Source organism: Pituophis catenifer, unplaced genomic scaffold (genome assembly GCF_029215685.1).
Source record: "Pituophis catenifer annectens isolate HBS135680 unplaced genomic scaffold, rPitCat1.0.hap2 SCAF_3, whole genome shotgun sequence".
Taxonomy (NCBI): Eukaryota; Metazoa; Chordata; class Lepidosauria; order Squamata; family Colubridae; genus Pituophis; species Pituophis catenifer.
In genome coordinates this window covers 94597761-94623411 of record NW_027256883.1, presented here as the reverse complement: position 1 = coordinate 94623411, position 25651 = coordinate 94597761, and the positions used below count along the sequence as shown (strand labels likewise).

Here is a 25651-nt window from a genome sequence, read left to right as displayed (position 1 = left end):
AATAATAATGCTCCAGAATGATATTCATCTATCATTGCCAAGATTAATTTCACTAATATTGACCTACATCTAATGAATTAATGATTTCAGAAAGTAGCTCATCATCTCCAGAGAATTAAATGAAATGGAAAACCAGATGTGAATTTTCTCCAAGATGATACCACACACGTCCCTCCATCAGAAAATCAACTATAAAGCCTGTTAAAGGTTCAACTCTGGATAATGTTAAAATAGTACAAACCCTCAATGATGGCAGATAGTTGGAGAACTATGAATGATACCTGCTAGTGTTTGTAGAAATTGGTGAGGGAACATAATTTGTTTGTAATTTTTAAACCACAGATTCACAAGTATAACATATTCAATAGTCTACATGATGCAACTTTACCATATCATCCTCATTTTTCTACGGTGTAGCCAGTTAACCATAAACAAGATTAATATTCCTCTTTTTTGGAAAGAGACTATCAAGATATAAAAGGAAAAAATGTATATAAATTTGAATCTTCAGTATGTATCAGAACAATTCTCTGACAGTAATCATATATTTCAATTTTCATTCATGCCTCTCTTTCTCAGTAATGACAATTTATTGCACTCAATGTCAAATTATCATAAAGACAAAAATAAGAATTTATAAGAATTTACATTGGTGGATTCATGCTAGAAAGACTCCAATAAGATTGCTTTTTCAGTAGAATGTGCAGCAAAATATGACTCTAAGAATTTTAAAAAACCTGTACAAATGTTCGCAAGCAGGTTCTGTTTAACAGTTGGGAAAAATTATATGCCTTTTACAGTGCTCAGGAACATTTAAGAATTTGTTAATTAAACTGCTTGTGGAACAGATGGAATGGTTATTTGGAATCTAATTATGTTAAGTTGTCCAGAGTTTGCAGATTTTAACAAGCTCAATAAAATGAATGATTACATATCAATCACAATTAGAGATACCAATAAGATAGACTGAATAATAATGGTAACATGTCAAGCATGGAAACACAAAGAACAACAGGCACTGGAAACTCTAATTAGGAATTAAACAACCCATCTTTACCCCTGGGAAAAAAGACTGAGGATATTTGCACAATTTCTTTCATTTCATGTACCAGTACATGGATCAATTCTTGCATTTCCCTTCTCCCATTATTTTGTCCATAACCTGAATCCACCTGCAGAAATGAACAGACTGTCAAATTTTTAATCAGCATTAAACATCCTGAATATGCTGGCTAGTAATGGCATTGCCATCTGACTTCTTAAAAGATTACGTTTCAGTCATAGGTCTAAAAAGGCCATTGTCAGTCAATTATCACTTTTATTCTTGTGTATTCTGGTATATGTTTAGATACGCTAAACTCAAACTAATCTGCTTTAATAAAAGTTTTTGATATCTGGAAATAATGTGAATAAAAAAATATGACTAATGATTATCACCTCATTGAAGACAGGTAGGTCCAGTTTCTATTTAAAAAAAATTTTTTTTTGAAAAATTGTATGCAATAAAATTTCATGTATTTAAGTGCCATCTGATTTATTTATTTATTTATTATTTATATTTCTATGCTGCCCAACTCTCTGAGGACTCTGGGCGGCTTACAACAAAGACAGTATAAACAATATACAATAAAAGACGCTAAAAAAACCCATACACACCGCTCATGGCTGGATCTCGCAAGATCGCAGTGGCTAGATCAATGGCCCCAAGCCTGCTGGAAAAGCCAAGTTTTCACCATTTTCCGGTGATTTAAGACAAGTCTGGGGAGCTCACCATGTAACAAAAATAAAAACGCAATATGAATAATCAATGACAAAAGAAATAAATATAAGTAAAGAAATAAAGCACATTAGGGAAAAAAATGGTGACTGGCAGCCACACACAAAATACACTCCACAAGGGCTCCATCTACTGCAGCTCAATGCTGGGAAAACAGCCAGGCCTTTAAGACCTTCTGGAACATCATCAGGGTGGGGAGCTACACAAATTTCCAATATAGTTTCCAATTCTACTGTTATAATCAAAAACTAAAAATAACTTTAAAGCAAGTTTCAAAAAAAGTCTTATAGTATTATGGTATGTGCTGTTGTGAAGGGTTAATATAGTTTTAAAAAATTATTCTATAAGCCACGGGCTTGAATATCTAATGTCACAACATCCTGCATTTCTTTATTCCAGCCATTAAGCAACATGGCTTTCAAGTAGAGCTTGGTTTGCTACTTTACATGAATGAGACATACATTGTCTTATTATCACAGTATGTTGGGCCTTATGATTGCAATTCAACATTGCATTAACTGGTTTCCACTAATGCTGATCATTGTCTTTCTTTTATTCCATCCTGCGCATTCTCAATACTGAAAGTGCAAGTGTGTGCGTCTGTGTGTGTATGTGTGTGGTCAAGGTGATAAGGGACACTGCCCCCTCCTTCCGTCAGTTTAAACCTTTCCCATTACTGGAAACATAGTATTAGATTTTATTTTTAATGTTTAAACATCACAACAAAATTACATAAATTATTTCTTTGCGTCCTCCACCTTTTTTTTAAGCTTTCTCCTCCCTAAACTGTGTTTATTCTCTATTCTGTCTCAGGAATTAACATGCATATCCCCAGATTAAAAAAAACTGTTAAGCTGCCTCTGTATCACCACTTCAAAACACCAAAATGCAGGCATTGCTATTTGTCTTTCCTAAGATATGTACATAGCCCAAGGCTTTGAGGAACCTTTGCCCTCCCTCTTATTTTGCCAATTCTTTTGTAGTAAGCCCTTAGAAACTCTTTCTCTCTGGGTTGAGGGCTACCAGTAGTTATAAGAATTTAAAAAAAAAAAACATCCAAGGCATATTTCAGATATATGGTTAAACTATGCATTTTGAATTAATTTGCTTATATATAGTCTCAGTTAAAGATCATTCATTCAGCAAGTGTTCAAACTTCTGAAGGCGCTTAATGAGCGGTACTTATGACTGTCAGTCCTCAAGAGTTCCAGTCGTCCCAGCAGCCCCAGTCACATTATCACAATCTGGGAGTTTGGCAAACAGATGCACCTAACAACGGTTGCAGCATCCCATGGTCAAAGGTTTGTCATTTGTGACTTTCCCTGCCAGCTTCCTACCATCAAAGTCAATGGAGAAGACGGCAGGGAAGACTGCAAGTGCTCTGTTAAGTCACACTCCTGCAGTCTTTTCTCCTGAGAAGCTCCGCTACAGAGTACAAGATCAGCACACATACCACAGCACCTTTCTACCTGCAGCAGCCACCTGCGCACCCTCCTCACTTGGCAGCAGCCATTGGGAGCTCCACTGCACCAATGCCACAGCAGCCATTTAGCTGTCATCGGCTTGCTTGCGAGCTCCTGGGACTTGCAACTTTCTGCCAGCTTCTTTGCTGACTTTGCTTGTTGGAAGTTGCAAGGAGGTCCTCACTTAATGACAAGGACTGCTATCACTAAGTGATACGATCACAAGATTTAGTGCTTTATGACCGGATTGCTTAACAACAGAAATTCTGGTCTCAATTACCATTGTTAAGCAAGGACTACCCTGTTTTCCCCAAAATAAGACATCCCCTTATAATAAGTCCAATCGGGCTTTTGAGGGCATGGCAATAAGGCCAAGCACTTATTTCAGGGTTCAAAAAAATATAAGACAGGGTCTCATTTTCAGGGAAACACAATATCTGTTTATGTTGTATATTTCAGTTGTTGTTGATAAAATGGTTTGTTTTCTTCAATTTTAAGAATAGATATTGAGCAATGATGGCAAAGTATGATAAATGGCACAGGCTTATGATTTTCATGGCTTTCTTATATACTATTTGGACGCACTTGATTGACTACAGGGAGTTAGTACTTTCTAAATGTATTGTCTACTTACTAGTCTGCACTAAAACAATTTTATTCTAGAACTGGTTATTTTTTAATGCTGTTTTTAGCATGTCACATAAGACTGAACAACCTAGTGTTGGCTTAAAAGGGCTAGGCACCCATCATATAACTGAAACAAGAACCTAACATTCTGGTTTTGCAACTATTGATAATGACAAGATTTTTCATTTCATATTGATTATGCTTTTGTGTATTCACCATTGTTCCGATGCAATTTTCAGTGGCAGAATACTTGAACTACTGCAGACATAAAAACAAGGGTTTTAGTATACATTCATATATTGAAGGCTGTTTTAACCAACACTGACTTTTCAAATTAGTTCTTCATTACTTTGTATCAGACAATTGCAAAGCCTCTTCCTATTAATCAGAACATAACTATTTTAGATAAGCATAAGGCTGCAATATATAAGAATTCAACTAATTATCCAAGTCTAACTATATTGTTTAAAACCAGACTTTTAACAAATGTATTTTCAAATGTATTTTCATTAATATATTATTCCACTCAATGAAATTTATGGTAAAATATTTCTCATACATTTTAATTCACATTTTGTCTAAGAAGTTATTCTTTAGATTTCCAAAGATCTGTGACTGAAGCAAAAGATTTTCTCCCCGAGGGGCTAAAAGTGTGGGTGTGGAAGAGGGCTTTTGTTTGAAAAATTAGCAATGCTATGAGTCATTGTGCATTAGTGCTAGAATAGTTTTGCATCTTGTATGAACCCAGACACCATATGTCATGCGAGGACCTATTACTTTATTCGGTGCTGTTGCTGACAGGCAGACACGTGGATATCCCCAATGGAAAGACTGTCTCTTCTCTGTAGTGAGTACAGGAACCCAGTGATCTGAACACATCAGACATTGTAACTAGCAGCAGGAACAGCTGGTAAGCTAGGAAGAAGCAATGGCAATACCAAACTAGAATGTTAATGAGAATGTATGAGCTAAACCACAGTGCTAGCCTCAAAGGGGGAAAAGTCAAATTCATTTTATGTTACTCGTTCATGTAACATATCATTTAGATTTCTTTCTTTTTGAAAACATACTATTTCCTTCCAATTAAAGCATTAGTTCATATAGTTATAAAACAGGTAATTATTAATGAAGATTCTCAGGATTTCAAGGCATCTTTAGATTTACTTAAGTTGCACTTTCCTCTAAAAATAGGAAGGTACTTTTTGAACTGAAGAACATAATTTATTTGTTTTCAATATCACAGAACCAACACTATTTTAGCTTAGTTAAGTAAATATTAAAATGACACTAAAGGCTACTACAAATAGGAATGCAATTCAAAATACATTCATGTACCTGGCTATATATAATTAATATAATTATTCATTTGGAACAGCAAGATAAACCTTTGACTATTACTAACTTTATAAAAACCAAAGGATAACTACTTCTTTATACAAGTTCCTGTGCATGTGTGTATATGAGTGTGAGCTACCTGCTTTTTAAAAATAAGTCCACCAGTGTTTTCTCAATAATTTGAGGTGGAAGAACTCGGAACTGCAGTTTCCAGTAGAGAAACCAGTGGCTCAGAGACAGAAAAAATATTAATTCAAAACACAATACAAATACAAGAATAGTATATTTCAAGCCAGGGACATCGTATATGACAAGCAACGGCCTCTACATTTTATATGGCATTGCCATTGAGAAAGAGAAGTTGCAGCAGACCTTCTTGAGTAAACACTGGGAAAATGAGGTGAGGGAGCATTCTTGTCCCCAAACAGTAGCTGAAAGTGCAGGAGTGTACAACAAAGAAAAGAACAGCAGACAAAATAGACAGCAATGTTTAGGTGACAGGCTGGAAAGCATTACATTCAACTTGGAGCAGGAAAACACGGATGGAGGCCTGGAAGCAAATAGAAAATGGCAGGACCAATTCCTGTCCTCAAGAATGCTGGGGAGGGCATGATGGAGCAACCTGGCAATATGTGGATATGCTTTGCTGTAGGAATACTGAAGCCCAATATTTATTCCACTTTGCCTATTGGTCTTTTAAGGGAAAAAGAGTAGTTGAAAAAAACAAGCCTCACTATTACATAACTGACTGTTATGGCCTGGCAGGAATGCATCTCCCAACCATGACTGACTGTAGTAGCCAAACTCTAACTAATGGTGCCTGACTGATTAATGGGGAAAGGGGGTTTGTAATATCACAAAGCCTTGCCAGTATTCCCCTGGTGCAAAGACTCATTGGGTACTAGGCACTTCCCTCATAATCCTCTCTATTATGAGCATCCATGCCCTGCTGCCTTTGCTGCTCTTCCATCTGTACTCAACAGAAGTAGCAGCAAAAAATGGGCATTTGAGGAGTAAGGCTGAAATTTTCCATCTGCTGAAACTCTGCCCTCAACATGTCACTGGAAGTGGAAAAAAGGGCCTGTTTAACAAACTTTCAGTAATTCAAGACCCATTGCCCCATTCTAAATGAGCTTGTTTTGACTTTAATCATTATATAAACAAACCTAATTTGTTTCATGCTGAAGTATTGACTGTTCACTATATAATTCCTGATTGGATAGAATTATCAACATTATTTCTAATGTTAATATTAAAAAAAACACCAAAATTGCACTGAAGCAGCAGCAAGAAAATAACAATTTAAAAGCATGAACAATTGCTCAACTTATTTTTTCTTTTCTGAAAAGATTTGTGCTTAGACATGTAGATCCACATACAGCCACAATAAAAATGCCTTAATATCAGGGGAAGACAATGTCACTTATTGGGGAGAGTTCGACTACTGGACCTAGGTTTTCTTTTCCTGGGTCTAAACAAGTGGTCCCCAACCTTTCCGGCTTGGTGGCCTGAGGGGGAGGAAGAGGAGATGGTTCCAAATGAGTTGTAGATACTCACACAAATGAAACTGTGTGTGTGAGTGCACATGCTCACTGCTTGCACAAGTGGGTCTGTGCGTGTCTGCTGGCCTGCCACTTCCACAGCCCTGTTCCTAATGGGCTGCTGTTCTTACTGAAAGGAATGACAAAGTTTTGGTGCCTAACTGCAAAACTGGATAGTTGATACACTGTTGCAAAATTTCATAGAATATCTGGATGCCCCAATGTTCTACATGCAATGGGAGTGGGCATGGATGTCATGAACTTTGGCAGTGATGTCTGCAGTAACTTCCAATTCTGGCTCCAGCTGCTTCACTCTATAGCCCTGTCTTAGGATCTTATTAGCATAGTTTAAAAATTACTCTGAAAATATTACAGAAAAATATTCTCATGGAAGCTTGACAACTTGGCATAAACTTTTCAGATTGCTCATGGCAACAGATTTCTAAAGCAACTGAAATTGAGAAGCAAATTATACATAATTCTAATCATGTGGCTGACTCCCTTGAGTGCAGCATTTTCTTTTTTTGCCAATAATGAAAGCAGCCTCACTATCTGGAGGACCACATTTTTCTACCTTTCAAGAAGAAAATAAATTTTTTCCTCTCCTTTGAGCACATTAACAGTTTGTACCTTTTAGTCATCCAGAGAAAGAATCCAGGCAATTGATTCAGCCAATGCAGCACTGGGCTAGATTAGATAGCTGAGATGAATTGATGGAGATTGCATGGAAATGAATGGGAAGAATATTTGAGATAGATAGATGTAGCAAAAGAGGGAAAGAGAATATAAATAGAAGGAGTGGAAGATGTCCATGGGTGGTAGAGATGCTGACAGACTTGTAAGAGTAAAGAGAATGAGAGTTGGATGAGGATGAAAAGTCAGAAGACTGACATGAAACATAAAGTCACAACATGCAAAATGATGAGGACTAACAGGAAAGCTGGGAAGAATTGCTATTGCTACAATTTGGTGGAAAACTGTTGCAGGATTAAAGTCTCAGTTAATATAGGACTGAGGCCATGAGAGTCAACATCGGTCATTCATGCCTATTTCAAGCCCTGAACTCCTGTCACAGGTTCCATGTGAGGGATTGGATATCACAGGACCTGGCTAAACAACATAAGAAGTATGTACCAATCTTCCTTAGAGGTTGGGGACAGTGATACCGTATGAAGACAAGAAGACCTACTTGTGGAAAATGGGAGAGAGTAGCGTGTGCTCACTTGTACTTCAGTGAGGAAGGAACAGTTGGTGGGAGAAATAGGAATAAGGAAAAGTAATTGGGATGATAGGTGAGGATGAGAAGACAGACACAGAGGAAGATAATAGAATGGTTATGACAGACACTGTGTCTGAGTGTCTAAGAGGTGGTACAGATGAGGAAAGGATGTGATAGGGATGATTATAAGCTATAAGATCTGGTTGCAACTGCCAAACCTGGAACAGGAGTGTCAGAGATAGGATATTTATTCATTTATTATTATTTTTAATAAGTAATTCATAGTGGCAAAAATACATAATACTCCTTCCTCCTTCTTTTTTCCCCTCAACAACCTTATGAGATGTGGCATACTGTTTAAGACAAGCCTATTGATGTGAGAAATTGGCAGGCCATTCCAGAGAAAAGAGCTTGACTATTTGATTCCTATCTCCTCTTCCTGGTCAATTATTTCAATGCAACAGCAGTACTGGCATCAAATTACTGCTATTAAATGCTAGATTGTCATGAAATAAGATCAAATAGTGTCCATAATTTGGCCATTATCTTTACTGGGAGAGGTGGCATATGTCCTCTTTCAAATTCAAATTCAAATTCAATTCAAATGAACAATGCACAAGCAGAATCCTAAAATGATTCTGCATCAGCCATATTCCCAGGGTAGGGAAAGTAGGTATTACTACCTGAGATGATTTTGCAGCGACCAGGGATTATGCCCTACAGATGACAAAATGTAAATGTCTGTGATATTGGGCCACAGGCACTAGCCTTGGGATCTTCCTTGGGTACTCTTATTCTCCTAGATCTCCTCTTGGGAGTGGTGGTGAAGTATTATATTCTGGGGAAACAGTTTCTGGAAAAATCTCTTCTCCCAGGATATAAAAATAGAAAATAGAAAATATATATAGATAGTACATATATAATGAGAGTTATTCTAACAGAACACAAACTTTAATATACACAACAACACTTTAAAAATTCTACTGCTCTTTCAGCACAATGCCCTCAAAAGGGAAAAAAAAACCCATCCGTGACCTACTTGTTTTTGAAATTTCTCATATTTTTCTTTATGAGAACATTGAAATATATACAGAAACAAAATCCTGTGGGCACATGGTACCGTAATTTCAGAATTTCACAATTAAGAACATGTAACTAAGGAGAAAAGCCTAAATAAATTCTGTAAAGTTTATAATTCGGCTGCATGAGATTCCAAAATCCAAAAATGGAACAGAACCTAAAATAAGAGCAACTAACATGTATAATAATAAAATGGCTTCATATCTTTGAGGGATATTAATTTCTTTATAGTACCTATGAAATATATTAGTTCTTTGCAAACCTACATCACTCAGAAATAATAATACAATGTTAATGCTGCTTTGAAAGCTTCCCATGTTATTTACAGGTTGGAACACATTACAGCTATTGATTACTGCCTAGAGAATGTTCTTTCTGTGAGAAGTCAGACACATGGAAGTGACAGTCAGCTGAGCTATTGATCTACTCCAACAAAGAAACTGTACTCCAAAAGAAGGACAGTACTTCTTCACACCATTTATTAAACCTTCAATAATACTTATCTAGACACTACAGAGATTGGTATGATAGGACTGAGCAATCACAAGCCTAGTAGCTTATAAGTACCATTCAGAGTTTTGGGCTGACAAGTTATATTTCTTTCCCTTTGGTGAGATAAAGCTAATAATTTTGAAAGACAAAAAAGTGAGGCCATTTCAATTTGCTGCATGGGAAAGGTAAATGCAAAATTTTACAAGTCTGAAAAGGATGATTTTTTTATTGACTCACTATGTTAATGTATTTTTGTTAATTTATATTTCATAATTTCAATCAATTCAATCCTTGAAGCACAAAAGTCTACAATGACCATTTATTATAATGAAATTCTATAGGAACCTACCTAACTCAGAGCCTTCCCAGAAAGAGATCAGGGAGACTGGGGGAAGATGTTCATGTAACCACACCCTAGATTCTAGGGCCTAGAACCTTTCAGGATATATGTAGTAGGTTAAGTTATAACTACAGTTTGGCAAGATTCTGTCCATTAAGTGAAATCAAATAAAGGGTTAAACTCCTCTGCCAAAAGACAATGGATCTCACTGTCTAGTCTCTGAGCTTGGGCCTGACAGTATCTCATTCTTCCTTTTTTCCTGCATACATTGGACCTTGGAAGGCCTTCCATTATCAAGTCAATGTTGAAAACTTACTCCTCCTCCTCCTCTTATGTTGAATTGCTTACTCAAGGCCTTTTCCAGTCTTGTCCACTCCAGAGAGGTCATCTCATTCTCAATATTTTTATTATTTTGTAAAGTTTTTCTTTTTGTTCAGTAAAAATACAGTACCTGGGTGAAAAAGATTGCTTACATTTTTGCATAGTAGTATTAGCAAAAACCTCTAAGACAGGGGTGTCAAACTGGTGGCCCACAGGCCGGATGTGTCATGTGCAGGCCACGCCCACCCCAGCTCCATGAAGGGAAAAAAGTTGTGAAACATCATGTGACGGCAACATGATGCCGTGAGTTTGACATCCGTGCTCTAAGATCAGGAACCTCAATATGAACTACAGCAAGTGTTACTTTTTTGCTGTGGCAAAGGGATCCATATTTTTTGTAGCCTTTGAAATATTTAGGATCCATTTAATATTCAATTCCTAAATGGCTCTCTTCCCCAGTTCCCCATGTTATAGTTTCCTTGCTGGTTTTCTGCTTTGATGGACAAGTGATAACTTTTTGCCTATTTATGTTTCCTTGTTCAAGAAACTGGATTTTATTTTGTCCTGATGATTGACATAAGGCTTCACAGAAATACTGTATATCTGAAGAAAGACAGCTCAGAACTGACTTTAATGGAACTTTAAAGCAAATTCATCTCTTTACAGCCAGACATATTACATTTCTGGTTCTGAAGGTGCTGACATGATTACTAGGTAATCTTTAGAAAAACCTACAGATAAGATGAAGTGCCAGAAAAGTGCAGAAAAGGGAACATAGTTTCAATATTCCAAAAAAGAGAAGAGAAAAAACACAGGAAATTATGGACCAGTTTTAAAAGAGATTACCAAGTAGAATGCCTGCAACCATTACCAGGAGCCAACATGAATCTGTCAAGAAGCTATACCAAAGCAATGGTATCTCCTTTATGGCAGAATAAATACTTAGGTAGACTAAGAGAAAGTTGTAGATATAAATACCTTGATCTCAATAAAATTACTATGTTTTTCATAGTATCCTTGTGGACAGCATGGATAAAAGTGGGCTAGAAGATAGTGTGGACCACTGGATTTTCAAATGCTTGAATAATCATACCGATGTTATAAATGGCTCTACATTGACGAGGATGAAGTACTGAGTGAGCTCCCCAGTTCTCTGTTCTTAGTCCTTGTCATTTAACATTTTCCCCAGCAAAGTGACATGGCTATATATGAATGTACATGTTGAGACAACTGAGAGTACTGAAATGGCTTTGCATAAGTAAGGAGTCAGGTGGAACTGTTGAAGCTTTCTGCATGAATCCATGTTATTCATGGAAACACACTATGCAATGCAGCAGCTAAAAAGATCAATGCAATTTTGTGCTTTATTAACAGAAGCACAACATCCAGCTCATGGGAGATAACAGCAGGACTGTACTCAGTTACACACAGTTGTATCTAGTTCCAATTACCAGACTAAAAGTGACATGGGAAAGCTAGAGTAGGTTCAGAAGAGAGCTACCAGGATAAATAAGGGACATAGAAATCAATCCCTTTGAGAAGTGATTAAAAGAGCTGAGCCTGCTTAACCTGCATATTAGAAGACTGAGGCACGATAGCAATTTACAAATATCTAAACTGTTTTCATGTATAAAAGGAGGTTGGTTCCTTGTTAAAGTTGAAGATATTCAAAGCTCTAAGAGTCTGAAATTAAAAAGTTTAAAATTAAATTTAGAATTAAAAATTAAAAATTAAAAGGACAAGATTAAAGCTGAATATTAGGAGGAATTCTCTTATGGTAGAAGTTTATTTTTTTTTACATCAGCAATGGATTCATTCTCACTGGAGGTTTTCAAGTGGGCTGGATGACCACTAGGGATGGTTTAGTAAATTCCTTAGTAAAGATGACTTTCAAGATTGCTTCCAACTCATTTCTATGATTTGATCATGACAGATTGCTCTAATATATAATCTTTAATAGTTTCTACAGCTAACCCAATGGGTCAAAAGTTTAGACATTTTCTGGAATTCATGTACTATATGTCATTCATGTCAGTGTAGCGAATCAATGATACCCTTGGAGAAACTAATCAAGGCTGTTAGAAAAAAATAATTTAAATCCAGAAGACAAAGAAAATAATAGAAACTCAAACAATCTTTCCCTTAACTTTCTTGAATATAAGAAGGAGAGAGTTAGACTTTCATATACTGTTAGGCTTTCAAAATTATATATTGATAAAGTTCCAATCATTCTTATGGAGTCTTTTTTCTGACCTGGCTACCTTTAAGAGCTTATAGCCAAACATCTGGATCATTTTGTTTCAGAGGAAAATTCATTATTTAAAAGATTTTTGCATCCAGCTGTAATCATCATCCACTTGTGATCTACGATGAACAAATACAAACATCACTGTAGCTCCTGCATGATTATAACTGGATTTGAAAAGAGCAGTGATATACTATTTTTCCTGATAGGGAAGAAGACATCAAGTCATCAAGATGATGGCTTTTCACAAGACAAGGTATCAGGTTTTATAGATCCAAAATGTACTCATTGAATTGGAGGAAAGTAGACTAAGAATCCTGTTTGAGAAAAACTCTGAACCAAAAAGTGTCCAGAATTATTTCCATTTGTTGGGGGAAAAAAACTTTGTATTTATGATAACATATTTCAATGTTTAAACAATGAATTGGATACTATCATGACATGTTATTTGATTCAAATAAAAATATGGAAAAGTTCTATTTAATGGGATTAAAACAAGCATTTGAAAGAATTTTAGTCACTTTCACTCTGAGTTGTGCCCCATTAGGCTTCACATCAAAACCAATCTCCTCTTCCTAGGATCCAAACTTTTCCAGCTCTCTGCACCAATGGATGTGTCACCATCCTTGAAGTAAAAGACTGAACAGGAATGTCAAATCTCCTGCACACATTTTCTCCCCTTCTGGTGAAGGATGGAAGGCAAATGAAATAATTTTGTTTTACAAGTATCAGGACAAACTAGTGTTGAGGCCTTTGGCTTGCTACCTGATTTTCAGAGGCCCATGCCAGATTCTGGGTCACTATCAGTTATTAGGGGATGCAAATAGGAATATATTAAACTGAAACACTCCCAATGATGTTAAGAGCCTTTTGACTCTTAACCAGAGACTGTATATATGTCAAATATATAAGCAATAAAAAGTGAAACTGTTATTAAGTGAAACTTTAAGTGAAACTTAAAGTGATTCATATACAAATTTGCATTGAGAATTTTGCCAGATTTTTTTCCTTCCACATATCACATACATATTTTTCTTCAATATCGGCTTACCAGTTTTGAGGAAACCTTGTAATCTTGAATGCAGCTATGTTTATGCACTCTTCTTCCTATATGCATTAAATGTATCAGTAGGTTTAAACTTGATTGAATCTAAAAATACTGTTATTAAAGAGATTGAGATATACCATGTTTTTCAGCACATGTACTCCAAAGATAGATGAATTTTTCAATCCTGATTTAGAAACAAATGAAAAAGGATACAAGCTCTGATAGAGAGTTATAAGAGATTTCACAGCTCTGCTGGCATTGATACATGTGGCCCGTATAAGATTTGGCAACAGTTTTCCAGTCACAATTGCTCCATTAAACAAAGGACCAAAAAATGGGACCTGTCAATAAACAAACAACATGAATATAAAGCATTAAAGAAGTGAAAGAAATTCCTGTGGAAGAATTTGTATTATATTTGAGTTTTTAGCAGCAAAAGTGTAACACCTATGTTCACACATACTATTGTAAAAGTTTAATTTCCCTATTTTTGGTGGAAATCTTTGCTAAACTTGACTGCTATTACATAAATCAACCGATATTTACAGCATTTGAAAATAATCTTTAATAGTCTCAACAGAGTTGCCTTTATGTACTGGTTCTAAAACAACAATGTCAGAAACAACGAATATAATTATATATTATGGTAAACACATAGCCTATTAAATATGAATTCTGAATTTAGATGAAACTACATCCCTTAATAATCATTGTCAACTTTCAACATGCATGCTAGATCAATGAGAAAAATGTAAAAATAGTGTTTCCTGTATCTGAAGACATCCCCTTCCCTCCTTACCTTTTCTATAATGTTCCATAATATATTTGGGAGGAATTTGAGATGGCTTTTCTTTGCTGCTTTTGAAACTAAAGCAATCTTATTGTATGGCATATATTACAAGACTTTTTTGTGGAATGTTTCCATTCTCAAAATGATAGGAAAGTCATCTTTCCTATCTTTGTTTTTTGGTGGTTTATTCATAATATGTGAAAATAACTTTTTGGATGGGATTGGTAACGAATTTAATGGGCTAGGATATTTGGTGATTCCAAAAGTTGTGCTTCTAGCAGCCAATAAAATGTACAGATATTTGAGTTTTCTTCAACATATTCTTTCTGTTTACATGTGCGTGTGTTTATATGAAAAGCAGAACCCAAAACCTGTGGTGACAAACTACCCGAGGGCTACAAGCAGATGATAATGGTGTCAAAACTGCACTCTAGGTTCTAAGGATGAAGTCACAGATATTAAAATAACTATAAGATTTCAATTTGACAAACCATCAGATAAAATGGATCATGTTTAATGAAATGATACTGTAGTCCATTAAAACATATATAGAAAGCATGAGAATGTCCTATAGATTTTCAAAATTCTTGTGATTGTAAAGCAATATTATCTTCATTTACATTTTTGCTTATTCGGTAATTATCGAGCAAAAGTAGTGCTATAACTCAATTAAAATACAGTTAAGTTTAAACAAACCATTTTAGTTAAGAGACCTATCTTTGATAGCAAGCAACATAGATTAAAAGCTTGTGAATGAGAAAATTATTGTACCAAATGGCTGAGCATTAATCTCTGATGACTAGCTTCAATATAACGAGGCATCTGTGTCCCAGGGACCTCTCAGTGTGTCCCTGGCGGTATGCACACTGTATGAGTCTCTATGGCATTCTTTGTCTGCTTTTACAGGCAGCTTTTCCCCTCATTGTTTAGAATATCTTAATGCATCTGTGATGGGTGGTATGCATTCATACTAAAAGACTTACTATTGTCTTCTCTCAGAGGCTTTGTTGAGCAAAAGACTGAATCATAGTTCCCAATAATTATATTGGTTAATTAAACAGACAAAAAAGTTTGTCAACCATTCAATGGTTACCAAGCAGGAAGATAAAAGTGAAAACAATAAAGCTGTAGCAATAACAAAAGTAACAGCTATCGCATCAGAGATTCTTATATCATGAAGCTATTAATACAAAATTGGTAAATGTTAACATTACTCCAAGTGTCTCTACTTGGATGCAAACAAAAAGGCTAACATTATGAATGTAAAAGGCCAAATGTTACCATGGACCCTGAAACCGGAAAAAGAAGTGACAGCTTTTTCATTTGATTAGAGAACTCAATTTAAATACCAAGAAATGCTACTGGTTTGCACCAGTTTGGGCGAACTGGTAGTAATAAAAGCTACCAGTTTGGGTGAACCCGTAGTATAAAAAATCTACTGGTTCATCCGAACCAGTATTTCTGACGATCAGCTGTGCCGCGCGATATTCGCTAGAAAGCAGGAAATCCTGCTTTATAACAAATCTAAATCGCGCGGCACAACTGTTTCCCCCCTCGCTGTTCTACTTACCTTTAAAAGGCTCCTTTTCCCATGCAAAGTGTGCGTTTGGTGCGCACTGCATGTGCACAGCATGCATTTGGTATATATTGTGCATGTGTGTGCAATGTGCATTTGGTGTGCAGTGTGCATGCACGCGCACAGTGTGTATTTGGTGCACATCGCACATGTGCGGGCAGCGAACCAGTGGTAACCCGCCGAGGATTTCACCACTGGGACTGCCTATGTCAAATTACTGGTTTATAGAAAGATAAGCTCAAATAAAAGAAAATACATATGCTCTGGCAGAGCAAGCTACTATGTATAGGGAACAAAACCTACAGTAACTTGCACTGATGATTTACTTAATTGAGTAATGGATGTCTACAAGCAAGCAACCAAGCTCAGAAAGCACCTAGGTAAACTGTTACACTGACTGCAATCTCCTGAAATCTCTTCACAAAGAGGTCATCAACAAAACTTTCAGCAGGTTAAAATTGAAATTTGATTCTTCTGCTTAAAAGCACAGTGTTCTCTATCTTCTCCTTTTTAGTGCTAGACTTTTCATTGGTCAAAGCCTATCTTTTTAATCAAGTTATACATCTGAATTTTAATAACATAAAAGAGGCTCTGGAAGCCCTCTGCTTGAAAAAAGGGCAAGAGGCTCAGTTTAAAAACCCACGTGACAAATTAATAGACTTTAATATTAATAAACGTAATCTAAAAGTGTTATGTAAATACATTTCAATGAAAGAGACTTAATAACAGAGTGCCAAAACAGATGCTTGATTCCAACAAAATTCAGTATGTCAGATATTACTACTCTTCATTCTGATGCAAATTTCTAATTGCAAAATGTCTTTTAATTCTCTTCATGTCATCTGCTTCTGAATCTGAACTCCTTTTCTTTTTCTCTCTGAGTGCTTCAGTGCCTCAGGGTAACAGCAAGAACTATCCCAGAAGGCTGACTCAGTGTGCCATTCTGACATCACCTTAAAATGAATTTATTAAGCAGCTGAACATTTTCCCCACACCAAACAGTGCCATAGGGTGACATTAATAAACACACACTGAAAAATCTGTGTAAACTGTGAAAAATTACAGCAACTGAACAGGTGAAAATTAAATTCATCAATTTTGCTACTGGATATGATTGAAGGCACTAAAGAGTAAAGTAAGAGAACGGAAAATAAGAGCACATGATCATTTTTGCTCATCATATTTGATATGAATTCTTATATCAGATCCTTCTAAAAACATAAGCAGGCATTTTGAGGTTATACAACCATGTATTATTCAATCAAAAATAAAACTAAATAAAAGTGCATTTTTTTCTCTGAATGTTACCCTCAAACTATAGACTGTTCTTCATTTTTTTATTCTTTTTTTATTGAAAATTAAGATAAAAATGAATACAGAATTAAAAGGAAAATAAAAAAGCAAAGGCAACTCTCCCCCCAAAAGGAAAAAAGAAAGAAAATAAAAAGAAAACATCTTGAATTTATTTTTGGGATTCATTATAGAGTGCGAAGGGCTTTTTTTCAAAACCTTTTGATTCAGAATAAATAATTAACTGGGCGATGATATGCTATGTAAATTTGCTTACTGCCAACACATTGTAGAAAGGTTCAATTTAATGCACTTTAATGCCACATTTGGATTATTTTCATAGATTTTAATGACAATGAATCAATTAAAAACAACACTATGCCACGAAGAGTTCCAATGAGATACATTGAATTTAAATTCCATGCTCTCAGTTTTTTCAAGATTTCCAGAAGAACCTGTCATAATAGATATATGGATTTTATGTAATACTGAAAAGATTCTCTTAATTTTAAAAGAACTAGAACTAGATGTGTATAATTCTTCAAAACACGTTAATGGTTGTACGTTATGAGTTTTAGCAAGCTTAAAAAAGGAATGATAGAACTTGACTCATCTGAAATAAAGCTGAAACATGATTAATCCTTTTGCAGAACATATTTAACAATAGGAATTTTCATAAATAATAAAACATTTAATTCTATTTAACTCAGTTCTTTGTATTACATACATCTGCCTTAGTAAGAAAATGATTAATGTCAATGTCAACCACATAGATAATACTTTCAAATTTCAATTAATTTTGTAAATATTTCTAAGCATTTGTGATAAAAACAAACCCTGATGCTTTAACTCTGATGAACATGTCTATGCACAGAGAAAATAATAATAATATGGGAAGCAGATATGCCCTAAGAATCTATTCCAGAAGCTCTAATAGAAGAAAAAACTACTTAACTTTACGTCTAAGAAGTTAAGTAACCTTTCTCAACCCTGGAAGCTCCAATAGAGCCATCACCTTCTCTATGCTGGCATTTGCAATTACTGAAATAGCCTCTATCTTTCTCCTAGGTAGCACACCATAGCAGATTTAATCACACAAACTGCAATTGCTCTAGATTTTGTTTATCAGACCAGCTTAAGCTTTGCAGGGAGCTATCCAGGGTGCTATCTGATTTTCTTGAGTTTGCTTTACTTATTTTTGGTTTTTAATGATGATTTTACACCTTTTCAAGCATATTATTAGGACAGTTTTCAACAAAATGTCAAAAGTATGATAAATAGGAAGAACATGTACTAAATTAAAAGTAGAGAAACTGGACAAACAGAAAAATGTATCAAAGACAAAAACTATCAACGCATAACGCATCAACAAAACAGACTGCAGAAATAAGTGAAAATACTTGTGGCTTTTAAGTTATCAGAATGAACAAAAGGAATGCCCTTTTCAAGACAGAGTTCCACGTGCAGGGTTTCATCTCTTGTACATCGTCCCAGCTATACAGAAATTAGAAGACCAGGACAAATTGTTTTCAATGAAGTAGGGAAAAAGAGCAAGAGCAAAACCAATTCATAAAAGTTCATTATAGGTTCAAGTACCCCAATTCCAATTCCGAAATTTGCTAAACAGGCCTGAGGACTGTGTGCAGCCCTCACAAGCTCCGTTTTTGTTGGCAGAGGGTTGCAAGGAGGCTGTTGCCGCTGAAAATTGAGCTTGGGAGCCTGTTTTCACTGGCAGAGCACTCAGGCCACCACAGTGATGTCGAGCTGGCCACACCCACCCACCCCGAGGTCAAACACAACCCTTAAGTGGCCCTCAATGAAATTGAGTTTGACATCTCTGGTCTAAAGGGTGGTTCACCACAAGCAGTGTGAAATGTCTTGCTATATGCAGGAGGATTCCTGAATAAAACAACCCCAAATATCTTATTCTGAAGGAACTTTTCTTTTCTGGGTAATTAAAAAGTGGCATGCCAATTACAGGAGCTGAAAACCAACACAAATAGAAGGCAATATTTGATTTAGTTACAGTACTTACAAGAGTAGTAAGAATGTTTTCAAGAAGTACAATATAAAGACAACGGAAAAAATACCATGCATCAATACTAGTATAAATGTAAAAAAATGCCATGAGATTATATCAATGTTAGTTTCAACTACAGAAAGAATTCAACATCATTTCAAACTCATTTTAACATCAAACCTAACTTTTGCATTTTTTATTTTTATCTGATTTTACTTTTGTAGTTGCTTTAGATTCATTTTGATGGGGGGAAAAGCAGGAACATGTTATTAATTTAAAATTTAAATGTTGAATTTTTTTATTTTTTGTACATTTTGAAGCCATGTGTGCATATTAAAGGAAATAATTTTATTTTACTTTCTCTCATTTTTCTACAGTTCCTGAATGACCTCGTAATAAATAAATGAATGTGTGTGTATATGCATATGTGTATAACACATATACTTTTTTCTACAAAGTTACTAAAGAGGTATAAGCTACTCATCTGTAATTAAATCAGTTCATTTCCACTCATAAATATAAGTCAGACTATTTAACATTAAATTTTCCATTTCATTAAGGGAAAAAAACATTTTTTAAGAATCTATTTTCTTTAGAATTAAGAATGATTCTACTATTATAAGAACCTGACCATGTTATATTGAACTTAAAGACTTACCTGTGGTTTCTTCATAATCTCGATGTAGAACATATGATTCCTCATTGGATAAATAATAATTAAAACATCACCAAAATCTGTTGGTATAATGCCCCTGCGATAATTTCTGGTGTGTTCAGACCAGATAACATGAACTTCATCATTTCCCAAGTGACGAAGCTGTAACAGCAAATGGATTTGCTATTAATCAGAATGATAGAAGGGTTTGAGAAACTAGGCTATAGGAATGAAATTACAATGCCAAGTGTATCTGCTTCATCAGAGAAAATTGTATAAAAATTATTTTCTGCACGTTAAATAACTTTCTTTTTTCAAATATTATGAAACCTCACATGGATTACTATTTTGTGATAAATGAGTAATAATATATGAATGACTGGAACATCAAGAAGATGGGAGAAGCTAATAAGAGATAATTCACAATAGATGTGCTTTGTAATTTTAACAAAAGGCACAGAGAAAGCAAATAGGAAAAATACAATTTGTTAGTTCAATATTGCCAAATAGTATACAAGATAATTTCTTTCTTATAAGTTTTTCTATGCATATAAAAAATTTAATGCTTATTAGTATGCAAGTATGCAAAGTTAGTACAGATAGTCCTTGACTTAGAACCACAATTGGGACTGGAATGTCAGTCATTCAGCAAAGTGGTTATTAATCACCCCATGACTGCTGCACTCAATGACTGCAATCTTGGCACTCCTGGTTACTGTCATCAAATGATCTCCTGGGTCATTAAGGGGACCTAGCGAAAGAACTGCATGTTCAGTTCAGCTCTCCTGTGTGCATGGAAAGGAACTGCTCTAATGAACTGCAGGAATGGTGCTGGGATCTTTGGGATCTGACCTCGTTTCTGCAGTCTTACAGAGGAGTTAACATCCCACCCCACACCTCATGTGTGGAAGAGAACGGCTCTGGCAGGCTGCAGGAATGGAGTTCTTTCCTGCAAGTTTGTTTCTGCAGCCCTTTGAAGGATTTCATGAATGGAGAATTCCATTGAAGGCCTGAAAAACAGAGGTCAGTTCTCTGAGATCTGAGTTCCATTTCTGTAGTCTACCAGAGGAGGTCCGCTCCCCTTCATTCTTGAAAGCTGCCTACCAGGACGGAAGCTTAAATTTCATGGCAGGTGGCAGCAGCTTGCAACCTTCCCTGTTGTTTTCCCCATTAACTTTCTGGGGAAGTTGGAAGAGAAGATTGAAAAAGGTGATCACATGGGCACTTAGAAACTGGTTGTGAGAAAAGATTGTCAAGCATCCAAATCATGATCATATGATCACTCTATGATAGCTGAAAGTGCATTACGGGTCGACAAGCACCCTTTCCAAGGCCATTGTAACTTCAAATGGTTGTTAAACTGCCTGTCATAAATCAAGGATTACCTGTATTAAAAATGGCCTAAGCTGTTAATGTTTAAGAAAGTAACAAATGCTTATACTGGAAATAAATGAATTTAAAATACTATTTGTTTATAATAATTTACAAATTATATATAAACATGTTCTATGTGTGCATTAAAATACCAAGGGTTTAAAAAGCAAGTCTCAGTTTTTGATAACAAATATTGAGTTCTAAAATGCAGACATTAAAATTAGAAACGGGATCCATATTTTAAATGATCCCAAATAGAAGGACATCTTCAAAGAACAAAAGTTAGTAAAGAGTCTAACTTAAATTTTGCTATCAGCCCTATCCAGAACTATTACATTTCTTCAATATATTTGCATAATAAGATATCCTGTAGTTTTTGAACATTTGCTATTTTTTCAAGTCTTTTAACAAGAATTGCATGTTTGGGCATCCAAGTCTATGTGTCATTCGGCAACTACTGCTTAATAAATAGTGATAAAGGATCTCTAGCTATTCTCCTTGTCTGCCAGGCTTGCACACTAATGCTGACTGTGGTCATGGTATAGACACCTAATAGTCTGACCTCTTTTCCCTACTAATTGTATTATGGAGCCAGCTGGCCTCAGAAAGGAGTTGTCTGCATGATTGAAGAACTTCTGCTAGGGTTAGGCATGGGTGCTACTTTTACTGAGTAATAGCCCATTCTGACATCCCCATTGTCTGCCTGACAGAGTACCCATCCTAAAATCGAAGTTTTATTTGTAAATTAACCAAGAAACTTCCTGCCAGAACAGTGCTGCCTGGAGACTGATAATGTGTGCCTTTCATTCCCTTTCACTCTTACTGTATTCACTGCCAATTTGTTTTCTGCTGCCAGCCAGCCTTAGGCTATAAAAAGCCTTGTAAGACATAAGTGCAATTATAGTCCTGGAGTCAAATGAATTGAACAAATCCAATAGCGCAGCTCTGTCTCCACTTTGCAAACCCCTACAGCAGTTAGATTAGCTGCTAAAAATCTAATCTAGCTATAACTAATGAATTTCTTGAGTAAAGAGCAAAAGTTCACTGGGGGTGGTGGTAGCCGTGTTTCTCAGCTGAGTGGCTTTCTGTCACTAATTGATTTTTTAAATAAAAAAGCTACATATAATTTTGACAAGGAGCTGTTAGTTAGCTATGGTGCATGCATCTCTACTATGGTTACAAAATGACTGGATTGAAAACGAAAATGAAATACTGTACATAATGACAAATCCTTAAGACCAAAAAATACCATCAAATGGTTATTTCACAAATCTGTCAGCAATTGCAATTAGGGTACTTTACTGTTTTTCCACCAGACTATGAAGAAAATAGAAAACTGAGTTGCCCTGCTGGCTGGAATTAAAGAAACATGTCTTTAATTATTTTATTCTAAACACAACTAGTAATATTCCTCAATAGTTGTCAAATTTACAGTACTTACTTTAGATGTTATGTGCAGGTGCAACTATTTTATGTACAAAAAAGACTCTCTTATCATTAAATATTTCTATGACATCTGTCTTATTCTGTGGGTCAAAAAAATATACTGCCTGCCATAGAATTGTCATATTTACAGGCAGTTTTTCTGGGCAGCAGGTGGTATGACCTTCTGTCATGTTATTGAGTTTGTCAGCTAAGCAAGTTATTCAGCTTTCTCCTTCCAATGCTTGGAAATTGGCAAATTAAAAGGAAGGGGGAATGATAATAGCAGGAATACACGTATCATCTAAATAGCTGAAGAGGCAAAATATATTGTTAAATAGAGAAGCAATCTTAAAATCTGTTAACTTTTTAAATCTCTAACAAGAGATTTAAATATACAAATTTATATAATACATAACCTAGAATATAAATATTAAAAATGTCTGCCTCTATATATAGACTATTAAAAGATGTTATGGAAGAGAATCAAGTTCTACTACACAAGATCAAGACTGATTTCAAACTGGATTTAAAAATGATAAGGCTACAAGAATGACACACACAAAAAAAATGTTACATTGGACATGCAAAACAAACCAGGTGATGTCTTAATAATTAAAAGGGATATGCAAATAGCAAAGCAAGTAAGTGATTGTAATTGTAATCTTTAATAAAATTACTTCACAAAACCCCCAAACACAATAAACAATCATGCTTCTAACAGGAGGCAACAGGCACTTCTGAAAAGATAATATTATATTATTTGATATTTAGGTTTATATTTTACCTTTTTGGTCAGTGAGTCATCTGAGTCAGATGGCATTCGTGTAGATACATGAAAAATTACTTCTACAGTTGAAGTAGCATAATATGGGGCTGTTTGTCCTGTGCTACCGTTACGTTGAAGGCCACCCATAAACCCACAGTGAATTGAAAGATCAACCTTAATCAAGCAAAAAATAAAGATGTTAGCCTTAATCTGTAATTCTAAACAAAGATAAAGGAAATATGGAACACTTTTACTAAACAAACTTAAAATTAATGTTTCGTTTTGGTTATTTTAGCTGACTTGTAAGTCAGTCTAATTGAAGTCCACTTTGATGACATATATCTCAGTCTTCATAAATTGGTATAAAACTAGACCTTGCAATAAAATACACAAACCTTAAAGTAACACTAAAGCAAAACACATAGTACTAGGCACATAAATCAGTTTGTTTTATAATTATTCCTATACAGAACACTTCAGATTAGATATCAAATATACTACAGATATCAGATATCATACATGTTATATTATAATATATAATATACCATTCAGATGTATTAGAAAAGTAAATGATTTCAGTGACAACTAAATAATGAGGTCTGGAATCAGTGACTACCAGTGCATTAACTAATGGGTTGTAGAATATCTAGGAGGGTGCATAAAGTTATCCGTATAAACATTTTATGGTAGATTTTCTGAATGAGGGTAACTAAGTGCTCAGAACTAAAATTCTTGCAGTAGCCATTGGTACTATATTATTTAGTAACACGATGAACATTATGTTGGGGTTTATAGATACTCTGAGTAAAGAAAAATTATAGGATTAGCTTTCTTGGCTTCTTTGCTAAGTATTAACCTAAGTGATAGTACATGTCTGTTGAGAAAATGTGAGAGTTGCACTCAGGCTCAGTAACAAAAGAAATGCTGGATTAAATGGATTGGACTAGACCAGTTAATCTAAAATGTGGAGAAATTAATATCACCAGCTCAAATATTCCATTACCACCATTAATATTATTATTTGAAACAAGATATTTGGGCAATATTTACCTCCCAACCCAATCCAGCAATAAAATCTTCATATGCTTGGCTTCCTTGTGGATTGGACAATATTGAGCATTTATCTTCTTGTCCTTCAGCAATGTAAACTACTGCAATCTTGTGAGTTTCACGGCTGCAAAAGCAAACAAAAAACATTGTGTTACCTTTATATATTTCTATTCTGAAGAGTTACATGCAGTGTAAAATAGGTTTCAACAAAAATAATGAAGAATGTGTAATTAAAAATATACAAACTATAATTTTGTTGACAACTGAAGAAAATATATACCCCCCAGGTTTAGTTATTGGCACTTTACATTTTTCTTAAAAATAAACAATTTTTAAAAATTTAAACATTTCTCCCTGCATGGATTGTATTTTCTTTTACTCATTAAATTGACCCTCTGGAGCTCACATGCCTTTTTTCTTTTACTATCTGTTTTCCTTTTTTGAATTTGACATATATGTAAGCTATGAAATATAATGTTACAAATATTCCTACAACTACTGAATTCTACTTCATTTGGCATTATTTTAATCTTGGCTAGGAATGTAAACCAAAGATCGTGCAAACCATCCACTAAAAAAATCACAAATTTGTTTCCCAACATTCTGAAATAAAGCAATACAATGATTCAAATATATGTTTACTGAGTATTGATTATATAAACTCAATTTATAACCACATCAATTTTGCCCTTTTTATTTTATCATATGACCACGATTTACATTATTTTTTGCTGGAAACTGCCCTTTACTTCCAGTTTACAGCAAAAAAACCTGAACAATGGAAGTTTTTTTGCACTGGGTTGCAGACAATTGGTTCACTTAATGACTGTGATGTTCACTTAATGACCTCTGCAAAGAATGCCATTAAGTAAAGGGATTCACTTAGTGACCACTTCAGAAAAGGTCATAAAATCAGACACAGCAACATGCTCACTTGCTTAACGACTGGCGTGATTTATGGCCATAATTCCAGCCTCAATTACAGTCATAAATCAAGGACTACTTGTAGGCAAAACCAATCCAAAACTGTCCAAGGATCAAATTTGTGTGGATAAATAAATTTTATTTATGTATGTTCAAGACTAACATGGTTTTGTATGGAATTTGTTCATAACAATGGATTTATATTTTGTAATTATAAAGAAAGAGTAAGATATGTATTTTTAGAAAACATTAAAAAATGTTGCAGCTGATACTTTAAGCATATTCATGAATTG

The 25651-nt window shown here is 35.1% G+C and overlaps 1 protein-coding gene across 1 annotated transcript in view; it reads right to left on the bottom strand.

The window, feature by feature from the left end:
- Positions 1-25651, bottom strand: part of RALGAPA2 (Ral GTPase activating protein catalytic subunit alpha 2) — a 176220-nt gene that overhangs the window by 29365 nt on the left and 121204 nt on the right. Inside the window, exons 35-38 of the mRNA XM_070941007.1 lie at positions 24435-24558; positions 23403-23558; positions 19823-19981; positions 13702-13829 (exon numbers count right to left, since the gene is read on the bottom strand). Of these exons, the coding sequence (XP_070797108.1) occupies positions 13702-13829; positions 19823-19981; positions 23403-23558; positions 24435-24558 (567 nt within the window). The remainder of the gene's footprint in view (positions 1-13701; positions 13830-19822; positions 19982-23402; positions 23559-24434; positions 24559-25651) is intronic.